At 47.1% G+C, this 25,875-nt stretch overlaps 1 protein-coding gene across 1 annotated transcript; it reads right to left on the bottom strand.

The window, feature by feature from the left end:
- Window positions 1–1,152: 1,152 nt before the first annotated feature.
- On the bottom strand, window positions 1,153–11,442 carry LOC119448043 (thyrotroph embryonic factor). The gene is made up of 3 exons (XM_049665138.1): window positions 11,304–11,442; window positions 4,018–4,386; window positions 1,153–1,838 (listed from the first exon to the last, which is right to left on the bottom strand). Exons 1-3 carry the CDS (start codon window positions 11,440–11,442, stop codon window positions 1,318–1,320), a joined length of 1,029 nt encoding a protein of 342 aa, XP_049521095.1. The 3' UTR covers window positions 1,153–1,317.
- Between the last annotated feature and the right edge of the window lie 14,433 nt (window positions 11,443–25,875).

Raw genomic sequence — 25,875 nt, 5'->3', positions numbered from 1 at the left:
CACGCGCTTTCGCGTTGTAGTTCATACTGAGCGCGATTGTACGCAAGTGTTACGCAAACCGCTCAGACATCATGTGGCCAAAGATTGTTAATATCATGGTCATTACTGTTGGGAAAACTTCGGAATAGATATGAGTCAACCAGCCATGGTAGCTTATTAGCTATGGCGTTGCGCTCCCGAGCTCGAGGTCGCGAGTTCGATCCCGGTAGCGGCGGCCGCATTTCTATGGGGGCGAAATGCAAGAGCGCTCGTGTACTTAGTTTTAGGTGCACCTTAAGGAAACTCTGGTGGTCAAAATTAATCCGCAGTCCCCCACTACGGCGTGCCTCATAATCAGACCGTGGTTTTCCTTCTTATTTCACCCGAGAATGTTTACTATTGGTCCGCGCATGCAAAAATAAACGCGAGGAAGGGAGATTGCAGGAAGGCATCGGTGGACACTATTCGTGGAAGATTCGAGGGCGTCACAAACGAGACTAATTTGTGTTTGCGTGCCCTTACTCACAGTATCAGCATAAGTGCATAAGCAAAATTAGGGACGAGGTGGAGAGCGGAGACGGCTGCATGCAGCATCCACAAATCATTCCCTTAAGATTACTGTCTGCCTACTTACGTTGCGCCGTCGTTGCATCCACACACGACTATACGGTGCACCTGTTCGCATTCGAATGCACCTGTTCGAGGCGCATTCTGTGGGAGGTGCTTCACCTGATTCCGCCTGACTTAGTGTCGCCCCGTAGCGTTTGTCACATAATTCGCGTGTACCTTTACATACATGTAGTCGTCCGTTACAGAACGTGCGGTGTAAACTAAATGAACGGGACAACGCGCTCCATTCATGGAACACCTACGCTGCAACAACGTGCGGCCGTAGCTGGACAATCGTGAGCACGGCAATGTCACTTCAGCGATCGATACCCGCTTTTAAAACGCGGCTATAAACCAACGGGTCTGCCTGTACGTTTCATTTGTTCAGTGCAAGCCTGGAGGCAGCGCCGGTATTCCGCTGTGCGTGCTCTGCGAAGATTTGGTTTGACATATAAAGCTCGGACGCATGCGCTGTTGTTCATTAGATAAACGCACTGCAATTAGCTTCTGTGGTCGGCAGGCCCCTTGGGCGGAGAGATCACTTCAGGCGCAGCCGGGGGCGCACCGGCCCCCCGAAGGTGCCGCCGGTGACAGCTGAGATCCGTAGGCAGGCAGCAGCGCCGTAGGCGGCTGCTGCCACTGGTCCCACGCAGCCGCGGTGACGCCACCGCCGCCGCGCTGAGCCCACGGCAGCGGCTGGTGGGTCCGAGCGGCCGGCAGCGCCAGCAGTCAGGGCTCGTACTCGTGCAGGCGTTTCCTAAGCATGTCGTTCTCCTGCTGCAGCTTGTGCACCTCCTCGCGCAGCGCGATGTTCTCCTTCTCGAGGTACGAGGCCCTCAGTACGATCTGGTTCTCCTTGACACGGCGAACCTCGCGCGACCGCTTGGCCGCGATGTTGTTCTTCTGGCGGCGCGCCCAGTACTTGTCGTCCTTCAACTCGTTGGGCACGAACTGCTTGCGTGACTTCTTGACGATGGGCTGCGGCTTCAGCTCGTCCTCGGAGAACGGGTGGTGGCTCGGGTCGAAGTCGTCGTGGCCAGGCAGGTTGGCCAGCGCCAGGTCGGTCTTGGTGAAGCCGCAGTCGATCGGCACCACGGTGGCGGTGGGCGAGCCCGACCGCCGCCCAGTCGCCATGGCGTCGCACGCGGGCCTCCTGGCCGTCGCCTCGTCGCCTCGGAAGTGCTCGGCCAGCGACTGCATGGAGTAGCAGGCGCCTTCCGCTGCGTCGAGGCCGGGATAGAGAATGGCAGCTGGTCACGACGAATTGGAAAGGCCACATAGCAGGTCGCATAGCGATTCAATGGCTGCGGCGACGAGATAACGCGGCCTTCCGTAAAGAAACCGTAGGTAAGGTCCTTGGGATATAGATATCGTATATAAGCGGAGCATAACTGTCCTGCCTTGGAACCTCGGCATAACGGACCCTGAGGTCGTGAGGGCTCGGCGTTGTTTGGCCTCGAACTCCCGCCCGTTGACGGCTTTTGCAGCACGTGAACATTTGTCTCGTATCTTTGCATGTCTGCCTCCAAATTTCTGGCGATTACGGTTTGCAACAACTTGCAACATATCCTACTACGACGTGTCGCTCTAAAATGTCATCCAATTTCTCTCTCTATTGCCATCATCACACAGTTAAGCAAGAATGAATTCTGTAACCACATTATCGCCGTGAATCTCCACCGGACGCGAGCTTGATAGACACGTATGGGAAAAAAATCCGAGGCCACCTAAACACTTCTTATGAGTTGTGAATGCGAAAGCGTTAATGCCGAATTGAACGCCTCTGAGCGGTCATTACGAGTTATTAACTGCTCGTGACCAAATGAAAACGCGCAAGTTTAGCGCGTTTTCATTTGGCCTTACTGAGGCGCAGTTAGAACGCCGGTGAGAGCTTGCGCGGACAAGAAACGCGCGGATGACACAGGCTTCCGAGAGCGAGGGTGACGTGGCGTTGCGGCGACGGTAATGGATGAGGGGAGAGAGGTGTTCCCTTTCGCACGCTCTGCTTCGTCGAGGCCCGAGCCAGCAAGCACGAGCCCGCGTCGCAAGCGCGCCTCGCGCGCACGTGACGTGGGATCGCAGCCAATGGTAAGTTAGATGCCGTTTCACTGCTAAAGACGCCGCCGACTTTTTCGCTCAATGTACCATTTGACGCTTTCGTTTCAAAGCGGTGATGACACGCCTTTGCAGCGCCGGCACATTATTAGTTGTTTCAACGCAATGTACTATTGACCAAACGGGATCTCAGAAAACGCTAAATATCCCCGCAGCCTTTAAAAGTATAGCCAGTAAAACCGTACATCACAATGTTGTTGGCATATACCAATAGAGGCCGGAAATGGGAATACCAGGCTGCGTTTTGAGGCTGCGGAGATGTTCAGTTTTTTGTCAGATTCCATGGTCCGTGAACTTTTTTGGTCGATAGTACACTTGAGATGCAGCAAAGCTAACGAGCTGGGGAGAAGAGGTAGCGATTGGCATCGGTTTGATTCGTTTCGCCGTTGATAGCCGTCTAAGGCACACTCACAGGCTTAGTAGCGGCATGGTGTGGCAAAGGCATAACACACACGAATAAAAAAATAATACTTAGTACAGCATTAAGTACAAACATTTCCAATACGGCGCGACAGGTGAATAACAATAGGTACAGATTTGGGACATCCCGCGGTTGCATATTGCACTCGGCCGCAAGCCAGATGTGTGTGAAGGATGGTGAAAGGAGCGGTGATAGCGGGAGGCAGGGACGGGGTATGCGTAACAGTTGGTGCGGATGCGAAGAAAATTCACTACAGTTACGCACGAAGATCGGAAAGTGGCCTTCTTGTAACAGGAGAGCAACGCCCGACGCGAAAGAGTGCGCATCCCATATGCGGTATTAAGAAAAGCAATAGAAAGGAGCTAAAATTATAACCCCGCAATGACAGTGGCAGCGAGGTCAAAAGGTTATAAAGGCTGGCAACGAAACGATGACGAACCTATTGTCGGTTAAGTTTTCCTATTTCCGGCGAAAAGTGATGAGTTTTTCTTTTTCTTGCACTCTTTCTCCCTCTGAGGTTACCATAAATGATGCTGCTTGGTTTTGCATGGATACTTTGCACAAGACGTAAGAAGTGTAGGGACACAATAAATAAATAATAAAAATAAATAAATAAATAAAGCAATAAATGAGAGAAGACGGCAGTAGTATCTAGAGCACTGAGGCTTACGCCATAAATCAGAGGTAGACATATATGAAGAAATTGAGAATGAAAAGATCAAGACGTATATAACCGCTGTAACGAGGCGCATAAAAGTGAAGAAATGAAGGAAGCAGAAATTGGCTGAGGTCGTCAGAGGCCAGCGATTACGTTCGAACCGAATGAATCGAAAGTGATGGAACCTTAAAAATGGGGACTAGTGAGCGAAGAACTGCGCAAGAAGTGCACTTACAGGCGTTGTGGGCGAGCCTCTGCTGCGTGCACCCTGGCTCTCCGTTGGATGGTGGTCCTGCCAGGGCCGGCTCATCGGACTGCTGCTGCAGGCCTCCGGGATCCTGGGCGAGCCGATGCGGGTCCACCAGAGAGCCCGTCGACTGCCGGAATGGATTGTGGCGCGGTGACAGCGCGGCGCCGCCCTTGCCGGCCACGCCGTTTTCGCTGAGGAACTCGTCCAGGTCCATGTACTCGAGCTTGAGCTCGCTCAGCGTGCGGTCCCACAGCATGGCGCCGCCACCAGAGCCGGCAGCAGCCGCGCCAGTGTCGTACGCGGCGCCGGTCGGATCCTTGGAGTCGAGCTTCTCCTTCTTGTCGGCGGAGGTCCCTGCGAGGCCCCGCATTGGAATACTTTGCGGAGATCCAACGCACATGTCGCAGACTATGTTGAATGAAGCTTTCGTGAAGCGGTTAACTAAATGTCAGAAAACTGTTTGTTCTTTTGCAGCGCGTTCTGCAGCGTGTCGACTACGTGCCTGCCCATCTAGACGCGCGGACCACCACCAAGCGATTGCACTGTCTTCAGTATCAGTAATGTTGAACAATCTCTGGGTACAGCCTACTTGGCGAGAAACCGACCAAACCGACGGCTACTAGCGACACTCGTGTTTTTGTCGAAGTTAGCCGCGCCTGACGACCGCGCTGGTTGTGTGTTTCCTCCTTGGCGCTCGAGCGGCCACGCTACACGCTAACTTACTTTGCTACTTTGAGCCATAAACAAAAGTTTACTAGAGAACAATTTACGCTAGAAGACATAACCTCAAGCTAAGCTTTGTCTTAAGCTGGACAATTGTATATCGAGGAGGAGTGAGGTATGGTGTCTGACATCGATCCATGACACAAACGTCTAACCGTGCCGGGGAACGAAGACAGGAATTTAAGGTGAATTTCAAGTTTATGGTGTCAATGTTCAAGGATTTGTAGAAAGAAAAAGAAAACTGCCACTACCGCATATCATCACGTATCTTCGAAAAAAAAAAAATCGGCATAGTTTTTGTTTGCTCCTGCAGTTGTCTTCGTATTTGATGTTTTGTTTTCCAATATTTCTTAACAGCGAATTGTCGGTTCCTGTTGCATAAATTTCAGATGAAGAGGATTTTGTTTGGTTGTTTCGACTGTAGATTAGAAACGGAGGTTTTATTACAAACGCTATTTTGAACGTCTCCGCGAGTAAGCCAATACCGCATTCTTCTGCCTACGTCGCACCGAGGCATTCGATCTGATCTTATATGACGGATGACATTAAAAGTTCGGATCGCGACCGCACATTAGAGTCATGGTCGCAAGCACAACAACAGTTCTTGTCTGTGCGCCGGAGGTCAAGCGCCTTTAAGATATATATGCCATACTAGTCGTTTGTCAGTCGTTGAGGTAACCAGACATGTGCCTAATTTTTTTTCTGTCCAGTGGCTAACGAAGGAAGCTGTCGCGGCGAAATATTCGACGGTGTTCGTTTACAAGCTTAATAACGAAAGGAAATTAAATAGCGCGCTGGCATATTCACAAGCAATTGCATAAATTTTCCTTTTCTGGAAACCCATATAAGGTGCGCGTTTATGTGAGAGCGTAAACATGTTATTGCTTCGTGTATAAGCCTAATCGCGGGAGGCAGACGGTATTAAGAACCATACATTTGACACTTCCTCTTGTTAGCCCGTGGAAGGCTGTAAGAGTTATCAGCTCCGGACGTTATAGTTAATTTAAGTTGATAGAAGAAGGTCTTTATGCTAGACCTGAGAGACTAGCATGCGATATTATGGCGTACTATTATGTGATAGCTATCCGAGGCAGACTTGTACACATTACGGAAAAAAGTAACTGATTACAATTACTTATTTCAAAAATTCAATTGATTACAGTGGACAATTACTGTCCTACGAAAGTAATTGAGGAATTACAAAATAAATCTCGCGCTTGTGTAGTTCAAACCCTGCTCAAATTCTGCGCTTGTGTAATTCAAATCCAGCGCTAATGCAGCTCCACTAACGTGGAACCTGGGGAAGTGCGAAGCAGTGATGCGCCGTTGTTACCCTTATGTTATTCTTGTGCTATTCTTGCACAAACAAGTGAGGGGGAATCGAGCGCTTGTGGGGTGGTGGCGCCCTGTCTGGCACTGCGCTGGTACCAGACTAGAGTTTCGGAAGCGATTTTCACGAGTTTCTGCCAATTCCCGCATATCCCTGGCTCATACCCGCATATCCAATGTGGGTATGCGTCACATGTGATTTTATTATCGCTTAATCCTGACGTAACTGACGAGCATGTGATGTTATTGATGTCATGACGTATCAGTCATGTAAATCATACATTCGTACCCTTCCATGCCTATTTTGGTATATACCAAGTGAACGAGACGCGAGTTTTCGGCAGATCTTGTTTTTGCGCGTGACCACGACGACATGACATCACATTAGACGCCGACAGCTCGGACCGCTAAAGTGCTTCGCACTTACAAATGATCGCCTACTGCTGCGTTGCTTTCCTCCCAACATTTATCAACGTTGCACAAATACAGTAAATAGAACAAGCTGGCCTGGCTCTCTCAGTGCGTCCTCTACAGCGCTTCACAGGTTATCTTTACAAACAATTGCTTTTAAATATTTTCGTCAGTCACGTTCCCCGTTTTCTTGTGAAGACGTCGGCAGTGACATTAAAAAGTCGTCCGGTGTGCACGCTGGTGGAAAGAGCGGTGCTGTAACTTACGAACACCTTGCGCACAAGACTGTGGTTTCTCAATGTCGTGATGTTCGCGTGCCCGTGTTGTCTATGAAGACCAGCACTTGACTGTATCTAGGGCCCGGAGAAGGCGCTCTCGGTAGGGCGAATGAAAAGCTGGAAAAAATCGCCCGTAAGTGATTTCCTGGCATCGACGTCTGAAGTAGCCATCACTCTTGAGCCATAGCAGGGCCGGTTCCATTCGTCGACCAATGTCTGCTAAGCGTTAAAGTAAGCAAACTGAACACGCGCGTTTGCCCACACATGCGCATCCGCGCCGCTATAGTGCGTGGCATGGCCGGAGGTGTTCTACAGTAGTTCCCGCACCAATTCAAGCGCAAGAGGCTGCGTCGCCTGTTACGTTACAGATTGCTTCGCCAGTAAAGTAACTGATTGCATGTAATTAGTTACTGAAAAAAAACAACTAATTGAATTGCAGTGAGCATTACCGAATAAAAAGTAATCGATAAATTACAAAACTGTCAAATTACGTAATTGAATACAAGGAATTGATTACACGTAATTAGTTACGTACAAGTCTGATCCATGGACAGCTATACGAGCTCCCCCCTCCCATGGTAATCCGTGAACTATTACGCCTGTATCATATTGGTGCTCCCTACTAACCCCATAATACCTCGGCATACTGACGCTGCCTACCTACTCTTCGCCATCTTATAATCTGCTGATTACGTCTACTAATTGTGCACCACTTATATACCAGGTGCTTTTGTTTTACAGAGAAGCTGCTAGCCTCTAGTTGGTCAGGATTTTTCGCATGCGCGTCCTCACGGAAAGAAAACCCTTGAGCGAAAAATAAATAAATAAAAAACTTGAACGATTGAAGTAAAGTGTGCCTACATTATTTGGCATCCCGTATATAACACACAGAACATCACTCGTTTCAATATAGAACAAGCACAAAAGAAGCATCCAAACCACATCATTGATGATAAGACGCTCCTGATAACAATGCGAAGCAAGTAGCGCTCCCCGCGTCGGGTTCCCGGTAAATATTACTGTTGCGCGAGCTGCCGCGGCGACGGCAGCTTGCGACGTGGGGAGTGACGTCACTAGCCTTTTATATTTAAAATAACCAGCCTAGCAACCGATTTTATCGTTGTTGCAGTACCGCTACGGATAGACAGCGCATAGTTAGGACTCCCGAGGAGCAGCGTGAATACGAGGAGCGGCAAAGGAAAAAAAGAAACTGCAATACGAGCAGGGGCGGCGTGCTGCTGCTTGTCGTATTGCCTCGGAATTCCAGCACAGGGGAATTCCGCACGTCCACATTCTCCTGTGGCTGAATAATGCGCCGGAGGAGGAGTTGAGCAATAAAGCATTGCGTAGTGATGGTTTTCAACAGCTTCGCTGGACATCCACTTTGGCAGGGCGGGGACGGCGAGTCAATTTTTTTTTATGTAGCACGCTTAAAAAAAAGAACACTGGGATATCCAGGCTCCTGCCGTCCTTGCAGCAGGCTATGTGGCTAGGAAGACATGAGCAGCAAGAAAAAGTTCAAACGCTAAATTTGCCAATTACCGAAATGGGCTAATTATTTTAACAGCTAAGCTGTTTAAGCCAGCCGTAATTTGTTGTGCGTATCAAGAAACTACCAAGAAAGGAAATAAACTTTCTTGCCGATGCGGGATCCGAACCAGCGTACCCCCGGTCCCAAAGCGAGCGTCGTAACCACTAGGCTATACAGCCACTCTTTTTTCAACATGGTATTTATTACAATGAATGAAATGTTGTATGTACAGGAACTAGTTACAATAATATGAGCACCAGGTGGACATAAGTAATCAAACGTCAACGAGCAGTCCATATGAAGAGAACGTCACACACAGCAACACCGTCCTTCACAACAAACACTTGAAAGATGAAGTTAAACACCTAATCAAAAGTGGATACCAAGCCGGCTGACATTCTTCTTGGTCGTAATGGCTGCATTTCGTTCAGATGATCATGCACTTAAAGTACATTTAGGCTATACAGCCACGCCTGCAGAACATGCATTTATGCGAACCATATGATTGCGTTCGAGCGTCGTCGTCTCCGTCCACAGCTGGCGCGTTCGTACGCTCGTGCTCTGCGAGGTTAAGAGGTTTTGCGTGCTATGAGAGCGAAAGAGAGAGAGAGAGAGAGCGAGAGAGAGAGACGCATTCACGGAGCGGGTCTCCTGGAACGCGGTGTCGGCATTGGAACGCGGTGTCGGTGTTGCAAGCTGCACTATGCAACGCGCAGTGACGGCCGTAAGTCCGAGACGCGCGAAAAGAAATTATCATCATCATGATTAATAAGATGAAAAGTTCTCGCGAACTTCCGGAAAATGCTGGGCTACGATCGCACAGCTTCGCTGTTTCAAGCGTTGCGCGGCCGAGCGCAAGGTTAAGCGTTTTTAATTAGTAACTTTAGGATGCTTGTGGCAATTTAGAAATTGAAGCACAGCTTAGTGAAGTGATTTCTGCTTAGCAGAAATACAATGACAAGCACCATTTTTGAGATATGCTGCTCTAAAATGTGGTACGAATTATATTGACGTTCCAGTCAACAATTTCTCAAACGCGTGCCTTTAGGGACGATAGGGACGATTTTATCGCAGTGACACTGTAAGAAACGCTCAGGCGCAGCAATTGCCGGCGTCGATCGCCAGGCTAAGCACACCTGTTGCGATAACCCAGCACCACCAACACCGCTTTAGTGGAACGCCGAGGAATCCTTTAGCAGATTTTGGGAGCGGATATCTCGAAAGGGGTGCTAGATTTAGGATATCTTCTAAGCGTGACTTCACTACTCCTCGGCTTCAATTTCGCAATTACAACAAGTGCGACCGATGCAAAAGGTAATCAGCCTAATTATCCTTGTAACTTTTTTTTGCAGCTAATGTCCGCTTACCCACGTAGCCTATCGGCAAAAACGGCAGTGAAACTACCAAGAAAGGAAATAAATATGAGTTTCCTGAAATATGAGCGTGAAAGAACCCGGCGAATGCACGCAAAATTGCCGCACGACTGGCCGTTCGAGGCGCTTCGCGTGTACTCGCGGGCATCTTTCACGCTCGGAAAAACATTTTTATGTAGCAAGTATTGAGAAACAGAAAGCTGTATCGGGTGTTTCTCATGTTGCTCTACAATTTTCTCATTGACACTTTTCACCTAATTATAGTATTTGAGAAGTTGATTAACTAATTAAGACTAGGCGGAATACAAAAAATTATCTGAGTATCTCCAAGTGACGGCAAACAACATTACCTTGGTTCTGTCCAGCCACGTGGCATTTGCATATTTTAAAGGTTTAGCCCAAGTTAAGTGAAACATCATATGTGTGGCATCTCCAGCGGCGTGAGCACCGACGTGCAGTAAAGCCAACATTAGGGTATGAACATCCTGTGCGAAGCCGAAATCTGTATCGGTCAGTACTTGCTAAAATAAATAATTCATTGTCGTTGCGAGCGTACCTCATTGCAAAGCCGTTAACACTTTCGCTGCTGACAGCCATTCGTCAACTCCGACTGACACATGATGCTCATCTCAAATCCTTGCGGAGCTAGGACCGCTGTCAGCTTTTGTTCGTTCTTCGGCTGCAATATATGTTCGTTTCTGTAAAAGCAGCAGTGGAGAATATGACAGAGACGTGCCTGAACTTCGCTGAGCTGCGGATGAGCCGTCAATAAAGCATGTGTGATGCTGCTTTAGATTGAAAGATTGACGGATGAACAGATGGCTGATGAGGGCTTGCCTATTGATGTATGTCGTTGGCAGCTGTCGGATTTCGAGCGAGCACATCCTCTTCGTCGAATCGCCAGGCTACTTTATTCTGCGCCAACTAATATTTCACATCCTGCCTCTCGTCATTTCTTAGTCGTTTCTGCCTTAAAATATTACGCCTGTGGGTTGTACCTTAAAAGCCAAATCTATCCATGTTTACATGCTTTGTTCTTCAATATGGGACTGAAGGTTCTTGCGTTATGAGAGAAAAAAAAAAGTTCTACGTCATCGCTGTCTTGGATGGAGCAGCAAAAATCAGCGTCAGCATCTCCAAATTTTGCCCTAATTTCTTTTGTTGCTTAACAATCCCGCCCTGTATAGCTTTGAAAAGTAAGGTGCTCCCATTGGAAGTGCCAGAAAAGTGTTTCTCTTTAGAATTTTTCTTCAGCCGCCCCACGACTATGCTTTAAACCACTTGTCCAAAGTTTTCTTCCTCTAGAAAAAAGTTGGTCACTCTCTGTGAGGGAGTAACTGATTTTCTCTATATTTATTCCATTTATTAACGTTCTCGTATGTCCCATTGGAATACGTTCACTGTGATTGGGCGCAAGCGAGTAAATGTAGAACTCACCGGGGAGTACGAGGACTCTGAAAGCAGAGCTAAACGCAGAAAAAGCACTAGCTTTCGCGCAAAGGATCTGCTAGCACACCCTTGTCTTTAAAGGGCGTACTGGAACAAACTTCGGCTTGGTCTCCGACTCTCCTTGTCATGTTTAGACTGCCGCCGACGGCGCCGTGCAGAAAAAGGAAGGAAACGTACAGCGGTCGGAGGTCGCTCCTGGCGGTGGCTGTGGCTGCACCCTGGTCGCCATGTTGTGTCCATCCAAGTACCCTCTGATCCCGATGCCGTACGCCGTCGGAGCCATGGGGCCCGGTCGACCCAGCAAGGCCTCGTCCATGCGGTTTTAGTCAGCAGGCCGGCCGCCCTGTCGCTTCCGCCCTGCGCAGATCGCGCGCCGCTTCGGTTTACACACAACGCCATGCTCGTACCTGGCTAGAGCCAGTCAGTTTTAGGGAATCGGGGTGCTTCTTAATCGTAGCTCTAGACCATTGATGTGTGGTCACTCGAACCATTAGTTGGGATAAGCCTTTCATGCTTGCTTCTTCTAGGAGTTGCGTATCATACGGGCACGGAATCGCTGTATCTCGTGAGTAAATTTCACTGCATTATGTCGTTTACAGAATGGGTTACAGAATGGGTGCCTAGAGAAGGGAAGCGCCGTCGAGGATGGCAGAAAACTAGGTGGGGCGATAAAGTTAGGAAATTTGCAGGTGAAAATTGGAATAAGCGAGCGCAAAAGAGGGGTAATCAGAGATCGCAGGGAGAGGCCTTCGTCCTACAATGGACATAACAATATGTTGATGCTGATAATGATAATGATGATGTCGTTTACAGATTACGTCCGCGAGTCTCTTGAAACTGGTCATATTCTTAGTCTCCAATTTTTTATGGTGGCCTGCTTTTTGATTCGTTTTGTTTTCACGTGTTTCTTCCTCTGCACTGCAGTTTCAATGTTCGTTGATTTCCTCCCGATGTAGTTCTCCTCTCTCCTGACTAAGCTGCTTCAGAACCCTTGGCTGCACTATCCGACACTTTGGCCGTTGCTAGGACGCATTCGTTACAAAGGTAGCCTTTCTACGTCGCATACATGTCCGTGTTAGCACGATCGGTAGAACTACTCGAAACTTTCGATAGTTAAAGTTTTTCATTGAAAGTGTCACTTGTGCAGCACTGTTGGTGACAACAACGATTTGAATCATCGCCTCACTTTCTTTGTGAAACATGGCGCAGTCAGTTAGAGTGGTGTCTTCTTGTTGCAAAGAACTGCTGACGCATCTTTCCAGGTTTCCATTGAGTCCGGACTTTATACTGATCACTTCATTTTCTGTGTTTCCCGCTTCATACACTCACCAAATTATGCGAAGATTGTTAAACCTTTTTCGTGACTCTTGCGTTCGCACTGAGGTATTGGCTCGTGTGACGTTCCGTGTTACAGGCCACATGGTGAGGTTTCTTCTGATGATTTTCAAGTTTCTTTATTGCTTTTATTTTTGTTAAGGTTTAATCACGTGGCAGCTAACTTGCTCAGAGGACAAAGTTGTCAGCACCTAATGTGTACGAACGCACCTCCTCTTACTCCGTGAAAATACCCATCACTACTTAAAGCAGCAATGGATCCAGCGCCGAGAATAAGCTACTCGCGCCTGCCTATGCCAGTACATGTGACAAATAGCCGTAAGATTGTTAATTGCCGTTATGGGATATAAAAACGTTGTTGCATGTGGTAATAGTAGCTATCAAACTGCAGTTGACTGTTAAGAAGCAGCAAAGAATCACAGACGTCGTTGACGCGTTTAACTTCTGTCCTTCTGAATCTCGTGTCACGCGATGCTGAACTCAATTGGATGTTAACCGTCTTTGCAAGATTTGTTGCGTGCGCACTGAGTTTAACGGAAACCATCAGCTTAAGGTATGATCGGTACTACGATCGGTCAGCTCTGATCAATGTCATTGCTTGCCTTTGCCAGCAGCTCACGGTAAGGTATTGATCACATTCATGTTCTTTTCGCTTCGTGAGATTACGTTGGCATGTGGTTACATGTAATGAGTGGATACGCGGGATATTATTCATTTATATGGGCCTCGCCTTGCAGCTATATGTTATAGGGTATATGCCTTGTTATCGCGGGTGGGAAATTTAATACTTCTACAAATAGAAGTTCATCAGTCATCCTCCCGTCGTCTACACGAATCATTTAGAAAACATGGCTTGATCTCGATATAAGATGGATATCTCAATCTCCAGATTGAAATTAAGAAATCAAAATGAAAGTAATGTAAGGCCGAGTATTGCTGGCTAGTAACGATGAAGACCGCCACGTTGATAGCAATTGTCTGCATCTCGTACTAGAGCGTTAAAAGCAGCGATGAAATGACACCATCCTTAGAGGTTCTTACGGGATACTTTCATCGCAGAAGCAGTTTCTGAAAACTTGAAAGCCATAGAGATGAACAGGGCTCATTATGGCATATTATGGCTACTGGTTCGTGTAAGATACGACTGTTTCATGAGGCTACTTGTACATTATTTAGTTGCTGTACGAGGTCACATGACTGCACTAGTATTTCGCTTTAACGGGTTGACCTTAAAGAAGAGACTGTTTGATGAAAATATATTTGAACGGCAGTATGTGCACCGCAATTTGGCTCACCCTTTAGGTGGTGGCGATGGTGAATTGTAGCAACATATATTATACCTTGCAGCGTTGCGGAGTTACCGCTCCGGAATTGGAATGACTCCGGAATCATTCCACATTTTCGCGACCCCGGAGTGGAATGGGAATGGAATGGCGACAACGCTTGAATTAATTGAATGGGAATGGAATTAAGCGCCTTTTTCCCGGAATGGAACGGGAATGGAATTACGTGTTTTTCCGAAAATAGAGCGCTTTTTCGTCTACGCGCTGTTTTTTGTCAAAATATGCCGAAGAACCAACCAGCCCATGTTCAAACATTACTAAGTCAGAGCCTCGAATTTAACAATAAAGCAGTATTTTTAAAATTGCTTGGCTGATTACAAGTACGGTACATTTAGAGGCAACGCACCTACCACAATTATGTCCTTATAGACTAAGTTGCTCCGAAGTTTGTCTCGATTCTTCGCGTAACCGCGACTCTATGCCGTTGGTATCCGTCGTGCGGAACCGTATAGGTGTCCTGTGGTGGAAGTATGGCGGCGGAATACCCCCCCCCCCCCCCCCCCCCCCCCTTACGCCTTGTGATATTTTTTTGTACCTCGGCGGCGCCACGCCCCGGCCACCTACTGTCTCCCCCCCCCCCTTTCACTTCTTTGTGTTTGCTTCTGTCGCCGTCAGCGACTCGGACGCATATTCCAAAAAGCGCTTCTCTAAGTTGTGATGCGTATTGACGCTGGCGCGGTGCTTGTGTTCACTGCAAGCTTTCGCACACCAGCTTGTGCGCCGACTCACCTCGTACTCCCCCCGCCCCAACCCTTTGCAATACTGCGCCCCCTGTCTAGACACATGGACGCCTTTGCCCGAAACTGTCGACGAAGGTCTGCAGGTCAGCGCAGCACACAGTCGTACACGATGAACTGTGCGCCCTCTCCCTCCATACAGAGAGAGAGAGAGAGAGAGAATAAACTTTTGAAAGCATTGGTTCGGCAAGCTTGCCGAATTAGGAGAGCCCACGTAACTGCGGCCACGACGGCGCCTCCCCGAGCCCCGACGCGACGATTCGCGCCGAACAAAACCCACGTTCGCTCTGTTCTAGGGAGCTCTGTTCTAGCTAGGGTGGGGGAAGGGGGGGGGGGAGGGAGGGAGGTCCGGGGGAGGTCCGGGTGGCGCCTGTTGGCGGCTAGAGAAGCCGAATGGTTCATTTAGTAGTTCGCTCATACTGTGAATGCTAGCACAATGCTTCGAAACATCCCCCTCGGTTTTCGGTGCTACCACCACCACCCTCCTTTCCAGCCTTCTATTGCAAATAAAAAACGTTTCCATAACTCACTGGCTCCTGCGCCCAGCGACTCACGCACGTAGTAAGTCCGCGAACATGGCACATTGGAAACAACGTTTTGAAATTACCCGTGAAGATAACAAACAAGATTCACGCTGCAAGCTTTGCTCCGAAACTATACATGCTGTAGTCGGAGTTTCATCTAATTTGATTCGGCATCTAAAAAGAAAGCACGAATGTGAGTACACGCAACAAGAGAAGGGGCTGGCAAGCCAGCCGAAGATAACGTTAGCCTTCTGGGTGCCGCTCTGTGCCTGTTCATCGAAATGCTGCTCTTGACACCGCCATAATATAAGGTCTGCATGAACATGACTTTTCTCAGCAGAAAAATACGCTATGTAGTCATTTTAGCATTAACGCATTTAAGCTTAACAACATTAAAACACCACAAGCCGTTAAAACATGCTGACCATGCAAATACTATAGGTAGCGGGAGAACTGCCCCTATGGGAATTAGTAGGGTCGTTGTACTGTACTAGATATGTCAACCAGCTACTTTCCCTCGACCTTGGTACGCGTGTTTGCGTAATATTGCAGTTCTTAACGCGTCTGATGACATCAGCTTTATGGTGCGTTCATAGGTAACTCGATAAAGCTATCCCACGTTGAGGAATTACAGGAATAGAATTGAACTGCCTGGCCATTCCCGGAGTGGCAATGGGCTAAGTTTTCCCCATTCCGAGGAATTGAAAGGAATGGAATTGCGACAAGTTCTAATTCCCCGGAATGAAATTGGAATGGAATGGGGCGTCCATTCTGCAACACTCGTACCTTGCTGCAGTTATAGTATGGCTAATTTGAAGGGCAGGTAGCGCGCACACAATAAGCATTGATAGAGAAAGTCGGTAGTTTCTGAAGTATTGTGCTAGTACCGCGCTAGAACAAGTCTCCGTATACCCAAAGATACATGCCGAGTGGCCTTTCGAGGCCTGACCAAAGGTGTCGATACGTATTTGCTTGAACGTCACCTACGCAAACAACTTGTTGCACCAACTGCACCTGCTCAGAGTGCCACTATGTAGTGTTTGCAATATTCGTGATAGCTTACATAATGTTTATTGCGTCGACACGCGCTTTGAGGTCATAAGAACAGTACTCACATCTGCTTTAAATTTACATGACAGCTGCTTCGAGCTGCAACATATTCTTGGATCTTGAAGCAGCGCTGCTAGTTCTTTGCGCCCAACGAAGGCGCTATTTTTCTTTCTCCGGAACACCTGCCTGGACCATACATTCGAGGTATTTGTTACTGTGTGTGCTTGAGCTTGTTACTCGTGCTAGTTGTATGCACGGGTACTGTGCATGAATGGGTCATTTCAAGCATCAATTTTGTCTTCTGGAGCGTTTTGTCATCTGCTAGGCGTATGGCACTCATTAACCATTATCTTTCGTTCCAAGGCACCTACACAACTACAGTTTTTCTGTCCTGCTTGTACCTCACAGTTAATTTGAAATCCAGCCCTATCGAAAATGCCCGTACCATTGTCCATAATGGTCATACGGATTTATATGGGAACATGTTTTTTCTTTCTTCTTTTTATATAGGAACTCAAGCGATCATATAAAATTATGGACACTGGACATATGGGGTATACGTTTTTTTTTCTTCTTTCAATAAGGAAGCACCTGAACGTTTAAAGTACCCTGTACTAATTACATTTTTAGGACACGCCTCACTTATTAGCGACATTTATAACTTCGCAGAAGTGTCAAGCAATAATCAGTATGCACTGTTGAAAATCACGCGTACAAAAAATATGGATTTAGAGAAGAGGCCCTACTCACCACGACGGCTGGCTGGCTGCGTTGTGTGTCGGTAGTCGATGCACCAAAGTGTATGGTCAACGTAGCTGGCACGGACGCTCCTGTTGACCCAGAGTCGCTACCAAGTTCAGCCCCTGCCAATCAGAACGAGGTACACAAAATTAGCAATACGGCAGGTAGAGAAATCGGTCCACAACGTCGATGCGATGAGGGCCTTAGGTGGCAAGCCAATGCTTTTTGTAACGTTGACTTACATTACACTTACGTTGAAACAGCTGTTGCGGCACTGAACAAAATAACAAAATAAACAAACGAGCTAACTAGTTAATAAACACACGAGCTCTTTGACAGTCACTGCAGTAATAGACGCTTAATTACTCTGCCACGAACCGGTTGTGTAAAAAGGAACCTTGGACAACGAGTTTTGGTGAGAACAAGTTATATAGGAGCTTTTAGAGAAAGCAAATATGATGTGACAGATTTTGAGAATGGTAACTACAAAATTCTATATGCATTTTCCGAACGCTATTTCTTGGCGCAGCTTGAAAGATAGTTGAAATAGAAAATTCCGGGAAATCGAACGGCCCGGATTACATTTAGTCACGATAGCTTAGATGACATTCAGTGCTCCATTGCTTTGTGCAGCTGACAAACAAGGACGGCGTACATGACATGATATGACAGCGTAAAACATGGGTGGAATGCCAGCGCATGTTCATATCGATGAAAATGCATAAAGTAGAATGACGCGATCAGAAGTGGATCGTATCAAAGAATCAATGCGTGATCTGCCGCTGGTTTGTTTGTGAGATTGCCGACAAGAGCCATGATATCGCATTGTTAAACCTTTTCGACTGCTCCTTCCTTTTTCTTTTTTTTTCTCTCTAGCACACTCTCTTGCAGACCTCTCGTTTCACTGAAGCCGCGCGTAGTTATTATGCGTATCACGTTCTACGAGTTTGATAGCTTTCAGTGCCTTGACAGCGCGAGTAGGGACTATGCCTGCCGATCCACTGACGAGGTGGCAGCGCACGCGCGCGCTATCAAAGATCATACATCCATGAAAGTAGCATGACACGTGCACGGGATATTTACAGTTGTCGGCAACCTCCCGGCGATTCCCTTGTCTCCGAAGTCCACGCGTCGTCAATGTCGTACCGAGCGTACCTGTTGCATCGCGGGCGGGACAACTTCGTCCTCCAGCTCGGAGTTGCAAGCAGGCGAGCGCGGGTCCGGTCGGAGAGGAGAAAGCGGGAAAGGAAAGCGCGGAGGAGACGAGGTGCGAATGAGAGAGAAGGCACGTCGGGACGCACTTGCTCCGACGGGGGCGGTCTCTGGAGTGGGGCTGGCGCCCCGGGCCCGGCCCCTGGCTTCAGCCACGCGTGCCTGCGCTCCTCCTCGTGGGTTCAGCTAGGCGCCGGGCAAGTGTGGAGAGGAGTAGAAGCGAGATTGGGGAAAGAACGCGGGAAAGGGAGAGAGGACAGGCGGCGCGTGCGTCGGGCGCCGCTCGGAGACAGTGACCGCCTCGTTATGCATCGATATACTCGGGCCGAACAATTTTATTGCGGTCGCTGCGGTATAGGTGCTGCACCTACCGGAGCATCCCGTGGGTCTGCGCGAGCTCGGTATGCCAGGATGCCCCTTGCGTTTGCCCTTTTCCTGCAAGGAAGAACAGAAAACACACAAAAAAAGGTATGACATGTTGGAGAAACTTGCAATGAATAAAAGACAGAACAGATAGCTAAGAGACAGCTATAACGAGCTCTATGCGTGTGTGATGAACACGGCCAAGCCGTGGTCGGTGAGAAAAAAAGAAAAAAGAAAAAGAAAAGGTGAGCGTGCGCGTGGCTGCGTTGCGTGTTATAGCTTTCTAGTAAACTATTGCAGTGCGGTCCCATCTCCGCCTCACTCCCGTGCCTGCGCTGGACCGCACATGGAACTTCGAGCGCTGTTGGCTAGGTGGAAGTGCGAAATGGGAGTTTTTAGCTTTTACACAATGAATCACCCACGAGGCAAACGTTTAAATTCAGGCATCACGTATCCGTTATGAATGATTTATCTGCCTTAATGCGATTAGCATTCAAGGTATGGTCTAAAATTAAATTGTTGATCGGAAACTCAGTATTGGTAGAAATTGTTACGGCGCCACCAAGGGTGGGCCAAAGCCAGAAGAAGACGATTTGACGTGTCGAGGGGAAATCGGTCTCGACAGCCATCTTGTTTGTACATCGTTGCGTTTCTTGTAAATGTTGTAAATACATATTTATATGTGACTTCCGCAATGTAACAATATTTTAATGATTGGGTTTACGCTATGTAATTATCGAGTGTAAGAATTGTATTCAGGCACGTACATACCCACAAAGGGCCCGTGTTTGCTCGACACGACAGCAGCCAGCGCATGCCTAATGGTCCGTGCTAGTAGGCAACTTGGGTCACGGGAAGAGCGTCGTAAAGAGGATATAAAAAGATAGTTTGACGAAGTTGCTGAATTAAGCTAAGAATGCTAATCGCATTAAACACACGTCAACGGGTGCGAGATTTTTAAAGAAAATTATATTGATTTGGGAACGCTTGAATGCGTTGTTGCTTTCCTTTAAAGCGACTTTCACTGCAGTATGTATATGTAGGTGGCAAAGCTGACTTATGAAAAGAGTAAATCCAGCGCTGCTTTAGACGACACGGGAGTGGATGCTAAGGTCGGAAATGAATATGCTACCGCGTTTACCATTACTGTCTCGCTCAAGCCACACACTTGAATTATACAGCGGCAGAAGAATCGATGAACCTATTCTTCATACATTTCGCGTAGTTTAGAACGATCTTCACTGCAAGACACTTTAATGGCGTAACCGCTTCGTGGCAACAATAAGCTCTTCAGTGAGAGCCTCATCCATAGAAAACTGCCGAGCCATGTCCTCTAACCTATAGAGTTTACTGCCGGTGATACTCTGATTTGGTGGAGCGGGAACCAGAGCCTGAAGCTCGACACTATCCGTGACTTATTCGTCTTTTTGTCTTGTGGCTAGTAATAAATGCATTCATAAAAGAGCAAAGCGTTAAATTAAGCACGAGATTTAATGTCATTAAACGCAATGCCTTCCCGGACCCTCCACCAAGATGTTACGGGAAGGCAGACACAACAGTGAAACGCATTTACAATATATTTACTAGGCGATGAAGCGCTGAACCATATGGGCGAGAGCGCGCCAGATCAAAAACGTCTTCTTCATCGACGCTCCTCTTGAGGAATAGTCTTGTAACAATAATTAGGACTATGCGACGGGAAACTAAGAATACCGCGGCATTTTTTGGGGGTGTACGTACGAAAGCGAACAAATGCTTAACGAGCGTCTTCCTTGTTTTGCCAGAGTTACTGTGCAACCTACAAAGATATTTAAGCTAACATTACTTTTCTGTAAACGTTACACCGCGGAGCGATATTAATGGCATAACGGATAAATCTTACATAATACATAAACATACATAACATAACATACTATTACAAAATACATAAACCATATACGAACCTTGCAGCTTACATTATACAGAACCGGAACGAACTGAAGACGCCGAACCAGATGAATTATTTAAAAGCTCAAGGTCGCGTTATGTATGAAGAGAACAAAAAGTGTGTTTTTCATATACGGTGAACAGTTATTGCAGTAGGTATTTCTCCCCTCATTTGCAAGTCTCTCGGGTTATAACGGGCTTCAACTATAGTAGATGGAAACGATTTCCCCCAAACGAAAATAAATTTCTGTGCTATCCCATTAGCCTGCTTTATTTCGCTTGACATTAGTTTAGAACTACTTGCTCTTATGGACAAATCTTGTGCCACAAGGCTATTTTGTGCTACAAGGCTATTTTACTAAAAAAAAAAAAAAATGTCGCACCGCCGAGCTCCCTGATTCAGCAAGAACACAAACGTTCATGAGCCTTTCACTGCGCCGGCCGAGTCCGTTCACCTCGCGCAAACTTTTCAAAGCGCCGTCGCTGAGAACGGGCGAAGACCGATCTGACTGTCGATGTTCGATCTCCGATCGAACTCGCCGATCTGACTCGCGATATTTACGATGTTCGAGCAGCGCAGTGATATGGCGCGCCGAGCATTCTTCGCGACACATGTTCTCGACATGCACGGCGCTAGTGCGCCCAGACGACAGGCGCGACTCTCCAGACACTCCACGTGAGTAGGTGCAGCTGCTCTCATGCCGGACAATGTGCTTTCTTCTTCGGCCGGGCTGCTAACCTCGCTGAGTCTTAAATGTGCGAGGGTGGCAAAGAAGGGACTCAAGGGGGAGGAATAGATGACGAAACGTGAGAACGGGTGAGTAGGAGCGAGAGCAACATGATCTTGAGGCGGGCTACCCCGCGCGCACTTGTGCTCTGAGGCTCGCATTGGCTCCTCCAGTGATCTCGTCTCGTGTCCGTGACGTCTTGGCACTTGAGTTCGAAGGTGGAGCCCAGGCTCCGCCCAGCGCCGCGGCCGCGATCGCCCATGCTCTCGTTTCTAGAAAGCCTGTCGATGCTGCGCACTGCTGGGCCGCCGAATGGAACGAACGCACTCTGGGGACAAAGAAAGTGAAGATGAGGAAAATGAGACCAAGGAAAGAGAGCAGAGGGGAGAGGGGTGCTGAGAAATCAGCGCACGACCTTCAAGGTGCGGGGAGCGAGCTGGGCGTCCCGGGCCAACCGAGACTTACGCCTGTCTGCCGCGGATGCGTTACGATGGGCCTTATAAAATGCGGTTCTGGGGCTCTAAGCGCGTCGCACGGAGCAGCTGGATTGCACGGAATCTGGGCCAGAGTGAAGCTGGGGGAAAATATTTCACGTTCGTACTAGTGGAAGCAAGGACAGGAGAGAGAGAGATCAGTAAACAGTATAAACGGCATTTGGTTTCTTCGAATTACGCGAGGTGAAGTAACACCCTAGGCATCATCGCCTCTCTGGACCGCCTCGCTCACACTCGCCCCTTCCCCCTAGGTTTCTCTTTATTTTTCCTTTTTGTTCTTCCTGGTGCGTTGATGGTAATTCTCATCCACAGAATAACTTATGAACAAAAACAGGTGACATAAGTGGGCGTGTATACGAGTGAGGGAACGTTTGTATGTGTGTGCGTATTTGCTGGGGCACCTTTTTGTTATGTATTTGTACGCGCCCATTTGACTCAACATGTCTGTACCTGTAATTGTAGGTGCAGAGAAACTCACAATGGATAAATAAACTCACGGATATTTATTTATTTATTTATTTATTTATTTATTTATTTATTTATTTATTTATTTATTTATTTATTTATTTATTTATTTATTTATTTATTTATTTATTTATTTAACAGCACTGCCGATCTCATGTGAGGCCATACAAGGAAGGACACGTATGCATAAGCATTGCAGTTAAAGAAAGAGAATGTAATAGGAAAATAGTTATATGAGAGAGAAAGATAGAGAGAGAGGAAAGGCAGGGAGGTTAGCGAGACGCACGGCCAGTGTACTACACTGCACTAGGGAAAAAAAAGATACAGGGACGAACAGAGAGAGGGGGGAGAGAACGAGCACCAATAGCGCGCACACGTGAAGATGCGCAGCAAGTCGGTATATGGTCGCAGATACTTGTCGACTTGAGGCTTGCAGCAATGTTCTCGTCACTTTCTGCGCCAGCGACGTGCATGATCATGGGTCAAGGATCTTCGTTTACGAAAAGCCATGATGCCTGCTGCCGTCACTCGTCGATGTTCTTCACACGCCGTTTATTAAGCTGCAGACACTGTCAGCCCAAAGTACTAGACAGCTTGCACCAAGTCATATGAGAATGACGTAAGGCAGGCCATAATAGAGAGACACATATCGTATAAGCGGGTACAATCACCGTCATACTTGACTCAAACCTGCCTTAAGCATTTGTTGCTTCCCTTGCGTAGAATGCTGCAGATTTCTGGTTGGGGCGCCTTAAGTTTGCCATAGCTTATTGTGTGTTTGTTCCAAAGTAATCGATGTTCGCGCCTTACAGCCCGTGTTTATTTAAGTTAAGTCACTTTAGATTCGTTTCCTTTGTTCGGGCTAAGTCTGACTGCGGTTTCACACGCAAATATAAATAACAGGGAAAAATTGTCTGTGGCTTGATTCGATCAGTTATGCCTGGGTGTGCGTAGCGAGAGGTACGTTTAATGTTATTGTTTAGCTTGGTGTTTCATTCCGTCGTTGATCCGCGGCCCTGGCACGAGATGCCGAACTAGACGACGAACCATCCTCATCTGAATGCACTCGCCTGCCCCCCCCCCCCCCCCCCCCCTACGGCGTGCCTCATAACCAGATCGTGGTTTTGGCACGTAAAACCCCATTATTTTTTTTAACCGGCTCCTCTTCTGACTTCATGCCAGATGGCGCGGCGAGCGGTGCTGCCAGCTGCGGCGGTTGCTAGGCAACAGCTCAGCTCGCGGTGCGGCCACCGACCACAGCGAAACGGCGAGAATGTGGCCAATGTTGTTCTCGCTACATAATACTATCAAAGAGAAACGTGTTTGTACAAATCCTAAGTTTTGTACAAACACGTTTCTCTTTGATAAACTTATGCATCCTTCGCGACACATACTGCTGATGAGGAAAACTTCGCAACACGAATGAACATGAGAGAGAGAGAGAGAAACGGGGTGGAAAAGGCAGGGAGGTTAACCCGAAAATATTCTGGTTTGCTACCCTGCACGGGGGGAAGGGTAAGGGGAAATGAAAGGCGGAAAGAATAGGAAAGCACCATTAGGTACGTGAGGTTAGGATTAGGATTTTGAAAGTTCTGAAATACGCTTTAGGCTTGGGCTTGGTTTGTTAATTAAAGTCGAATTTCACTGCATTTTGTAAGGCCGTCGTTCCGAAAATTTTGTTTCACAGCAGCCAAGCAGTGCTTTGCCAATTGAGAACTTCTTTTTCTTTTTTTTTCTTTCCTCTTTTTTTTCCAGGTGACACTTGTAGAAGGAGAGACTAGTGCTTTTAGGTGGCACAGGTTACTTCTCGTTGCTTGCTAAACCAAAATGCTATCAAAAAATGTGTAGAAGAACACTGGATGCATTCAGACAGAATGAGCGCAAAGTTCTGTACACGAGTCCAGGAACCCACAGAAGATAAACACGTACAGTTGCAAAAGTATATGCAGATACTTCGAAATGTACGAGAACACGTACAGAAGTTTCCAGTTTCGATGACGAGTGAACGAAATGAAAGTACACATGCATAACATAATACATAACTGCTTGACAACATAAAACAAGCTTACACTTACATGATAAATATATCTTTCAGCGACACTACAACTTGCACAAACCTAGGATACTGGTATTTTCCAAGAAAACTATTAAAGCGACAAGCGCTTTTCTCTGCAGCCCCGCTGTTGGTGAATGGGCGTCGATCTAGCTACATGAAGTTTGTCCTCAGTGTTCACCTAGCAGTCTAAGAGTCAGAAATTGTGAGGAACACTGCGACGGTCGCGCGAACAGGCGCATGGTGCTTCTTTCTTTCTTTCTTTCTTTCTTTCTTTCTTTCTTTCTTTCTTTCTTTCTTTCTTTCTTTCTTTCTTTCTTTCTTTCTTTCTTTCTTTCTTTCTTTCTTTCTTTCTTTCTTTCTTTCTTTCTTTCTTAGTGCAGGACTGTTCTGGTTCTGCAATCTTTAGTGACCGATTCTGCTTGAGACGCAGCATACTGCTTTGACTAGAACCTGGCGAACCTGCTAAAAGCCCGAGCAATATCATTCTCCGTCTCAGAGAAAGCTCATCAGGCGCTGCACTAAGCACACAGACGTTCACAGCAGGCGACAAATATGCTCCGCGCGCGACCTTACTAACATTCAACCTGTGTAATCGGCTTTAATTTTTATCCCACCAAATGTCTCATTTTTTCCCCATCTCCGTCACCTACTTTTTTCAGCTTCATTAGGCGTGCAGCTCGCAATTGGATTGCTCTCTCCGTATTTTTTTGCCACACACATGTTTGCGAAATTGTAAGTAAAAGTGTGGTGGCGTTTAAGAGTAGTCGATTCGTTTATGTGTTTGATGTTTCCTTGTTATTTTTCTTAATTTTCTGAGCTACAATTATCAATAATCAAGGCATGACACTTAAAACGGATAACAAGTCATACTGCTGCCGGACATGAGCTCTGAGGCTAAGCCATTGTGCTGCCGAACCCAGGGTCGTGGGTTCAACTCCTGTCTACGGCGTCTGAATTTAACCTTGTAGTGCAGCGCAATATTTTCAGTATACTTTAGGTGCACGTTAAAGAACACCAGGTGATCAAAATAATTCGGAGCATTTAATTAAGCTGTCCGTGATACCACAAGTGTAGCTTTTGGACGTTAGATGCCATATTTCAAATTTTCGTTCTATTAGTATCGGCTTTATGACAGTGAACACCTTTTAATAGCCCGATTTCAGCTAGCTCGTATTTTTGTCTATAAATACTTATAGCTGTTGCTCTTGATTGTTCTTGAATGTTCCTGGATGTTCAAATCTTTTTTCAGACTACCTCGATGCTTACGTACGCTCAGTTTGCTGTTTTATTGTTTCTGATTGTTTTTATTTCAGTGCTCCTGAATATTATCGTATTTTTATTTGGACCTTCGCGTAATTTTTATGTCACGAATATCTGACATAGTTCGCGAAGCAGTGATCAAATGCATTACGCTGGAACACTACGCATTACTCCATGATATTTTCCCCAGCGTCGTTTGTCGCATATGGCTTTCGTGGAACATAGTTTTACATCTGTGTTTCTTATTTTCTTTCTCACCGTTACTAATTTTGTTCAACCTAGAAGTACCACTTTATTTGTCCCTTCCTATGTGATGTTTAATCAGGGCTTTAAAATATAAATACTACTAAAAAGATTATAAACTAATGAAATGATTAGCATTGCTATCATGGTGGCTGGCTCCAGCAATTTCAGAAAGAGCCGCTTGCAACCGCCACCGTATTCAGACGTGACTAGCACACTTACTAATATGTTGCTGTGTCCTGACGCGACTGTTCCTCTGTTTGAAAGGAAAG

Source organism: Dermacentor silvarum, chromosome 4, assembly GCF_013339745.2.
Source record: "Dermacentor silvarum isolate Dsil-2018 chromosome 4, BIME_Dsil_1.4, whole genome shotgun sequence".
Classification (NCBI taxonomy): Eukaryota; Metazoa; Arthropoda; class Arachnida; order Ixodida; family Ixodidae; genus Dermacentor; species Dermacentor silvarum.
This window is presented reverse-complemented; position numbering and strand designations above follow the sequence as displayed.

Coding starts and splice junctions, on each gene's coding strand:
- LOC119448043 (XM_049665138.1), bottom strand. CDS start 11,442: ATGGACGAGGCCTTGCTGGGTCGACCGGGCCCCATGGCTCCGACGGCG. Junction 4,387..11,303: donor AGGAGCGACCTCCGACCGCT/GTACGTTTCCTT, acceptor GGGGCCTCGCAG/GGACCTCCGCCGACAAGAAG. Junction 1,839..4,017: donor GAGGCTCGCCCACAACGCCT/GTAAGTGCACTT, acceptor CGTCGTGACCAG/CTGCCATTCTCTATCCCGGC.